The following is an 8053-nucleotide window of genomic DNA, read 5'->3' on the forward strand; positions in this document are numbered from 1 at the left end:
TAAAAAATGGCTGAATTTCAAATGTAGGCAACCCCGGGTTTGACACCCAGCTGTCAGGCACTTGGGTTTAGCGTAAGGCTGCGTAACGTGGTTAATTGAGGTTTTAATCTCCACAATAATGCCACTTCCAAGGTGAAAACCTTAGTTAGGGAGCCCCTAGGAGAGCCCCTTGCTCGTGCCTTCGCCAAGGAATCTTGGCTATCGGTCTGAACTGGTGACAAGGACACCCGTGTCGCCAGATGACCGGCGTTACCCACCGTCACTTGTCTCCCCGATTCCTCCGTAAGGCAGACCTGATGAACGCCTATTCCTTTGGAAAGTATTAGCCCTTATCTCCCTTTTACAGGAAAAAAAAAAAAAAAAAAAAAAAAGTTACGATTATTTTAAATATTTCTGGTGGTAAAACAGCGACTTGATTAAAAGCATTTGAGAATCCGCTCCCAGCTTTCAAGCTATACGTACAAAACCCAGTGCAATGCGTTCCGCCCTCGAGAAAATTTGAAATCAACATTTTCTCAGCGAGCGTGGGCGAATCAACCCCTCCTCACCCGGGTTGCTCAGGGTCTCTCCCATGTAGACCTGTAGCCTAATGCCCGTGTGGTTTTTCTCTCTGCAGAGGCTCCGGCATGAAGCGCAGGGACGCGGCGCAGAGCCCGATGACAGCCAGGCTGGCGGCCGCGCCGGTGCCCATTGCCGCCAGCGTCTGCAGGGAGGAGGGAAGCAGCGAGGTGGGCGGGAGCCGGCGGCGGCGCTCGGCCATGTCCAGCGTGATGGCCTCCAGCTGGAAGTGCGTGCCGAGGATCCCGCAGACGTGGAAAACTTGGTGGCTGTGCCCTGCAACCAAGGCGAAAGCGCTCACCGAGAAACTCCTCGGGCTTCACGGAAACACCGCCGTGAGGGCTCGGCAGACCTCCGGCCTAGCCTCCCCCGCCTTTAAATAGTTATTCTACCCGTTCCTGTGGCTTTTATCGGCGCGCCACCAGCGATCTGCCTTGCCGAAACGCCGCTGGGCTGAGGAGGGAGTGGCGGGGGGAGAACGGGGAAAACCCCGGTGCGGCCAGGACTGCCATTCGTCCCTCCTGCGGCGCCCTGACACGGCCCTGTGAAGCCCCGCCGTGCCACAGGTGAGGGGTTTGTGGGTTTTTTTTGGCGTGAGAAATGAGCGCTTGGTCATCTTGGCGTGAGAAACGAGCGCTTTGCCATCGTGAAACCCTCTGTGAAACGTTTTGGCACCGTTACGCTTCAGGAGCTGTTCCCACTTCCCCGAGGCAGGACTGCTCTGCCTCCTACGTCAAATTACATTTCGAATTTCCAGCAGGGAACACGTTAGAACCTCTGGGAGCCGCTCAGGCGTTAACGCGCTTTCTTCCTGAAAACCGTGAGAAAACAACGCCGGTTTGGCACTCACCGATATAATCGAAGTGTCCCGGCGCGAGTCTCTCGGGCAGGTGGCTCGCGAAGATGAAGCAGGTGAGGAAGGCAAAGACGGTGTGCTTGTAGTGGAGCAGGACCGCCGCCTCCGTGCAGCTCTCCGCCGCGCACAGGTAGAACTGCAGCAGCAGGGAGGCGCCCGCCGCAGGGGTACCGGCCAGAGGAAAGAGGGGAACAACACATTTCGAAAGGAGGCAGCGCCATTCCCTGAACCCCCGTCGTCGGGGCCTGCCCGTCCCCCGACAGCAGGGCCCGGCGCTCAACGGAAGAGCTGTCGCCTCCGTTTCGGGCAAATCCCAACCCCACACCTCCTCTCCTTTTGCCCTGGCCGCAGCGAAATTCCCACCCCGCTCCAGTTTAGGAGCTGGAACACTTGCAGTTTTCAAAGGCAGTAACTTTCCAGCACGGGCACAGTTTGAGCGCAGCGCTTTGAAGTGGAAGGAATCTGCCTGTCAATAGGTGCAGGAAAAAATAACCAAATCTCTTTTCCTGCCAGAGTTTGTTTTCCTTTTTTTAAAAAAAAAAAAACGCTGGCATATTTTCCCAAATATTTTCAGGCTAAGATGAAGCAGCGCATCTTTCCAACCCTGCAGCAAACAGAGGTCGTGGTGCAGTGAATACGGGCCGGGAGAGGCGTACCCTGTAGAAGAGGGGGATGCTGTCGAAGAGGTACGGGTACACGAAGGCCAGGGTGCGGGAAGCCTTGCTGAACCTGGGCTGCTCCACCTCCAGGAATCTAGAGGGAAACAGAGGAGGTGTTTCACGTGGCACCGCACGGCAGATGAGGGTAATGTCGGCGGTTTGCTGGGGGCTGTGAACTGCAGTAGGCAGGCTGCACCTACACCCCTCCCACGGATGAGGGTGAATCCAGCCGGAGCAGCGCGGGGTTTGTCTGCTGGGAGTATTAAAGCCACGACCAACGTGGCTGAGCCTTCCCTGGCTGAACCCTGAGCTGGGGGAGGAAGGATTTAGGGGTCACCCTCCCTGTTCTCTGCTCTGGCTCTCGCAGGTGCCGCTCTGCTGCTCTGGAAACATTCACACCGTCCTGGCGCGGCTGGTTTTGCTTCTTTTACCATTGCCCGTAACCGTTCCCCTGGGGTCGGGTAGGAACCGAGCTGGTCCTTAAACAGCTGCTGCCCCTGCCGTTGTTTTTAACTGACTTCTCACCCTGGGTTTTGAACCCAAGCTTCCCGAGCACAGCCGTCGAGGAGAACACCTCTGCCGTGGTTTGGCAGGCTGTGCAGGGGATGCCGCAGCAATCGGGCTGGGGTCGGCACTGCCTGTTCATTCGGCTGTGGGGCAGCTTTGGTCTGAAATGCCCAAAGTGTCTTTTTTTACCTCTTGCCAAGGCTTTGTGGTTGTCATTTCGGAGAACACATGGGGGGAGTCACTGAAATCACGCACTAAACCCATTAAATCAGTCACTTTTGAGTGACATCGCCGTTACAATGGAAGAAGCAGCCTGTTGGCTATAACCACACCGTATATGAGGAGGAAAACGTATGTGCGGACAGGGAAGAGCATTCTGCATTTTGTTCCCCAGGAAATCACGCTGCTGAAATGCAGGACGTGCCTCATAGCTGAAATCACAAAATAACCGACCTCCCAGCTCCCCCCCCCACCAAAAGCCATTATAAGCCCTGGAGCTGCGTCGCGAGCCCCGTGCCAAGCCCCAAACCCGCTCTCGCCGCCTGGGGAGCACAGCTCAAACGAAACCTGGGGACGGAAAGCCCAGGGGAGCCTCAAAGAAGCCCGGCGGCACCCGCTGGCACAACCACCAGCCACCCTGCTCCGCGCAGCATCTCCAGCCGCCCGCGGCGAGACCGGCACGGTCGACGCACCCCACCCCGACCCCTGCAGCGGTTGGGGGGCAGAAGGATGCTCCTACCACGAGGAGGGCTCCAGCAGCGAGCCCATCACCCTGCCCTCCTGCTACAGCCACGGGAGCTCCAGACCGGAGAAAACCTCAGCCTCTGCTGCCCCCCTGCTGGGAAGGACCAACTTTTACAGGGTTTTAGCCCAGTGTGGAAACGGGGAGATTAACTTCAGCAGAATTACCACAGACCTGCCCAAATACGACCCGAAATATGGGTGGAAACCCCAACAATTCAACTTAGGCTCAAGAGCAACTAAGCGCATGAGGGCTTTCACCTTGCTCCTCCTCGACCTGGCCTTCCTCCGCGGCTCGTGGCTTGCTCGGAAGACATCACGATGATGCTGAAGGTGCCTCCTGCTCTATTTTCTCCTCTCTTTCCGTACGATTCCTGCCGTATTTTCCCGCTGCGCTCACCCTGGCCACACAACTTCCCGCTCCTCCGGCCGCGTACCCATCCCACCTGCTCTCCTCCGCTGCCAAAACCAGAGCCACCGTCGCGCAGCCCGGGCGCACGGTAACCCCCGGGGCGGGGGACGGTGCCCCATTCACCCAGGATGGCGTGAGATGTCGCAGAGTTCAAGTGCCCTCTGTTCTCAGCCCGAAAAGCCCATACAGGTTTTTCTGCTTTCGCCAGGATGTCCGCGGGGAGATGCCAAGTCCTCGAGGGTGAAAGAAACCTTTTCTGCGGCCGCTCCTGCTGCCCGGGGCGGGGATGCGGTCAGACACTCCCTGCTCCGGCCTGACAGGGGTATCGTCACGAGTAACCACACTTTTTTCAGTCCCTCTGCGCAGGTTTCCTGCTTTGATAACTCCCCGTTCCCAGGGCACGGGATGCAAAACCCAACCGAACAAAACCGCTCACTGTTGGCTCACCGACCTGCCGTCTAAGATAGGAAAATTTTCCTGAGAACTTGCAGCAGCTTGGCAAACGCCCTTCTTCAGACTCCTCACTGCAAGTCACCCAGGGATCTTTTGCTGATTTTTTTAATTATTATTATTTTTAAGCTGATATTTGGGGGATTTACTGCTTCTCTAATGGGAATTCCTGAAACGACAGGAATTGCTGTTCTATCCCATAGCGATAGTTGCGTGTTTTGCACATACCTGTACTTGCAGTTTTGAGGTAGAGAGATGCTGGGCATGAAATTTGCAGATCAAGACATTTTTTTAAACGATCCAAATTAATCTGGAACTGATCTCAAGTTGCTGACATTTCCTAAGTGTTATCTTCAAGCGGTAAACGCTAGGATTAACGCATGGTCAGTGAGCTTCGTTAGCTAAGCCCATCTAATGAGACGATAGAGAGACGCACAAGACAAAAATAAGAGGGGGGGGAAAGAGACAAAGAGAAAAAGAAAGAAATGAGGAACGTAAGAAAAAAAGAACCAAGCCCCAACTGGCATCGCCCACTGGGTGATCCAAGAAAGACCCTTGAGTGCGCAGTACCGCTCAGCTAGACCAAGGAGAGGTCCCAATCTTCCCCCCCGGGGAGTCACTCCAGTGAGAACCCCCCAGACCAAAGGGCGAGTAAATCCTCCCGCGCTCAACAGCCACCGAAATGAGCCGAATTCGCAGGATCTGCAGGGAATATTGAGAGCTCAGCACGCTCCCTCTGAGGTGATGCTCGGCTGCAGCCCACCCTGCCGCAGCCCCTCTCTGGCAGCAGAGCCAGCCGGCAGCGGGATTTCTCCCTGCTCGGTTTGCCGGGGTGTGGGAGCGTCCTTCTCCCTGCCGGGGCAGCAGCAGCGAAACCCAGCCCTGTGCCGGGGGTGGGGGGTCCTGGGGGGCTGCCGGGGCCACGGCAGCCGGGGAGGAAAAGCCCCCCCGGGGTTACACGACGCTGCGACAGGCGACCACGTGCCAAAGAGCAACCACGTGCCAAAGACACCCCAAAATACAAAGAAACCCCAAAATACAAAGAAACCTCAAATACAAGGACACCCCGAAAGACAAAGACACCCCAAACCAGAAGGAAGGAACGATGGCAAACGCTTCACGCCGCTGGCGGAAACGGGAATGGTACGTTTCGCAAAGCCAACCGCGCGTCGTCGCAGCGACAGCCCCGAGTGCTTCGCCGCCACGGCCTTCAGGGAGGGATCTACCACGGGTCAAACAGAAACCAATGCCGCTGGAGGCCTGGGGTGGCTGGAAATCAGCTGAGTCGTTTAGAGACTTGGGTTATTCCAAACAAATCGTCTGATGCCGTTCAGGAGCAAAATACCGCGCACGCGAAGCTGCCCACGCTTTAAAACGGATGCGATCGGCTGCGAGAGCGGTGAGGTTCCTCCTCAGCACCTCTGTTATATGCACATGTAAACACGCACATATAAACACACACACACATGTAAACACGCACATATAAACACGCACACACGTATAAACACACCCCCACAGAACACTCGGGCTGATACGCGCCTTTGGCAGGACCTTGCTCATATTTAAACCCAAACACACGCTGGAAAGCTGGCGGCCCGGGAGCCCACCCGTTTTTGCAGGTTATGTTGGAAAAACAACCGCCGAAAGAAGGCGCCGGAGGTGGGTGTCTGCCTGCCCGGCACGCCCCACACGAGATGACCCTTTGACCTTTCAAAAATTAGAGCTACTTCGGTTTTGGTTTGCATTTTTGATCATCAAATTCCCCTAGTGCCAACATGCCACGCGTTTCCCAAACCAAAATTCCTCTTCTTCCCCTTCCTGAGCTTAAGGCTCAGATTGTTACAATACAGCCTGTAATTGAAAAGCTTTGTTACTAGTGCTATTGTTAATATTACTAATTAATGATTGCACTGTAGCAATCGGGGCAGATAAAGCAGGAGCTTACCTGGAATAGCAGGAGAGACTGGTGCTAACGAGAGTGTTAAACACGGCAACGGGGACGTAGCAGCGGTGGAAAGTGCTGTCGACCCATTCTGCCGGGAACACGTACGCCGAGTAAGCCAGCGCAGACCCTGGCAAGACAGGAGGTGCCCGGTTGGTTCCAGGTCCCACCGGGACCCTCAGCATCATCCTGCACACAGCTGGGAACCTTCGAACTGGCGCTCGGCCTTGGGCTCTCCCCGGAAAGGGAGGCGGGAGTGAAGGCAGAGGAGCAGCTATGGAGAGCCGGCGCCCCGAGAGCCAGCTCCCGCAGACACCGTTCCGTGGGGAACCCGAGGCGCCTTGTGCCACGCCAAGACCCCGGCGGCTGCTCCCCTGGGCTTGCCCCGTGGCGAGGCGCCACCAACTTGGCTTGAACGTGGGGTTTTTTTTTTCCTTTATTCTATTGACTGCAAAGACCAAAGGGTGTCACGCAGCCAGATCTCCATCCCCCGGCTGCCCGGTAGGAAACCCGCCCCCAAATCATTGTTTGTGGCGGTGACAGAGATGCTTCACGGTCCGTCCCAAGCGCAGGGAGGAGGAGGAGGAGGAGGAAACTGGACGCAAGCAGCCACCGTTGGTGCTCGTCCCGTGGGGATGAGCCACCTGAGCACCCGGGGTTCAGCCCCGTCGCCGATGCCTCCCTGTGCGCCAGCTCCTGGTGCCCCGGGGAGGTGCTGGGGAGCGGCTCTGCACCCCCTGCACCCCGGCCCGTCCTTACCCAAGCTGTACATGCTGAGCGCCGCGTAGTCGAAGAAGTAGCAGATGTGCCGGGCGCGGGTGGACATGGTGCTGAAGGTGTGGGCGCAGCTGGAGGCCAGGGGGTAGATGCAGCAGGTCAGCAGGTAGGCGAGGAGGGGCCAGGCGGGGGGGTCCTCCCGGCCCCCCGCTCCCCGCAGCCGCCCCACCAGGGTCCACACGAAGTACCTGCGGGACGGCGGAAGGTGAGCATCGCGCCCTTGGGTGTCCGTGTCCCCCCCTCCCAGGCCCTGCTCCCGCCACGGAGACCCACCACCTCCTCCCGCAGAAGACCCAGAGCGTGGTACCTACCAGGCAGGCACAAAGTGCGTCCAGATATTTAGCGTCTCGTTCGTCATTTGGAAGACGCTGAGGAGGCAGTCTGCTGCCGAGCTTCTCGGGGGGCGATACCCGAAGAGGATCCCCTGCTCCTGGTACCCCTGCAAGGCAAGGACTGGCACCGGTCGGAGGAGAAGGAAGGACAAGTCGGAGGAGGAGGAGGAAGGAAGGTTGCCAAAAGGAGGGTGCCCATCGTTCAGGCCCCAGGACCCTGCTGCGAGGACAGAGCTGTGTCGTCCCCCCGCCCCCGTGGGACCCCAGCGGGCTGCTCCCGCCTGTCACCTCCCAAAAAATCCCACCGAGCCTCGGGCGGAGGGAAGAACAGCTCCTCTCTGACCTTGGGCACTTGGTTGATGCTGAGCAGCCGCGGCAGCTTGAGGCTCAGCATCGCCTGGGTCGGGGCTTTGGCTCCGAGGGACGTTTCTGGCTCAGCTTCCCTGGGGGACGAGCCCCGGCGGTGCCTCACAGCCCTCCTGGCCGCATCTCACACCCCGCTGGGGAAGCGGCGGGATGGGGACAGGGCTGCCCCGGGACAGCCGAAACGACGCTCCTCGGGCTCAGGACGGGCGGCCTGGGGAAGACGAGTGTTCGTGGGGACGTGGCACGGTGTCCCTGCGCGGGGTCCCAAACCCACACGTGGCACGTGCTTCCTGGGGGGTTCCTGCGGCACGGGGAAGGGAGATGGCACCCATCCCTGCAGGGGATGTTGGGATCCCTCCCTCCCACCCGCACCCGAAAAGGACAGGGGGGGAAGGACCAGCATGTCCCCGGTCTTACCGCCCAGAGGGACTGAAACCCCCCATTATCACCCCA

At 58.2% G+C, this 8053-nt stretch overlaps 1 protein-coding gene across 1 annotated transcript; it reads right to left on the reverse strand.

Moving 5' to 3' along the window:
* Positions 1 to 586: 586 nt before the first annotated feature.
* Positions 587 to 7628, reverse strand: PAQR5 (progestin and adipoQ receptor family member 5). Its single transcript, XM_086471666.1, has 7 exons — positions 7578 to 7628; positions 7214 to 7341; positions 6885 to 7090; positions 6129 to 6255; positions 2071 to 2167; positions 1409 to 1550; positions 587 to 834 (listed from the first exon to the last, which is right to left on the reverse strand). Exons 1-7 carry the CDS (start codon positions 7626 to 7628, stop codon positions 587 to 589), a joined length of 999 nt encoding a protein of 332 aa, XP_086327792.1.
* Positions 7629 to 8053: the final 425 nt, after the last annotated feature.

This window comes from Leptosomus discolor, chromosome 11, assembly GCF_034619465.1.
Source record: "Leptosomus discolor isolate bLepDis1 chromosome 11, bLepDis1.hap2, whole genome shotgun sequence".
Lineage (NCBI taxonomy): Eukaryota > Metazoa > Chordata > Aves > Leptosomiformes > Leptosomidae > Leptosomus > Leptosomus discolor.

Coding starts and splice junctions, on each gene's coding strand:
- PAQR5 (XM_086471666.1), bottom strand. CDS start 7,628: ATGCTGAGCCTCAAGCTGCCGCGGCTGCTCAGCATCAACCAAGTGCCC. Junction 6,256..6,884: donor GCTCAGCATGTACAGCTTGG/GTAAGGACGGGC, acceptor CTGTCTTGCCAG/GGTCTGCGCTGGCTTACTCG. Junction 2,168..6,128: donor AGTCTCTCCTGCTATTCCAG/GTAAGCTCCTGC, acceptor GTTTCCCTCTAG/ATTCCTGGAGGTGGAGCAGC.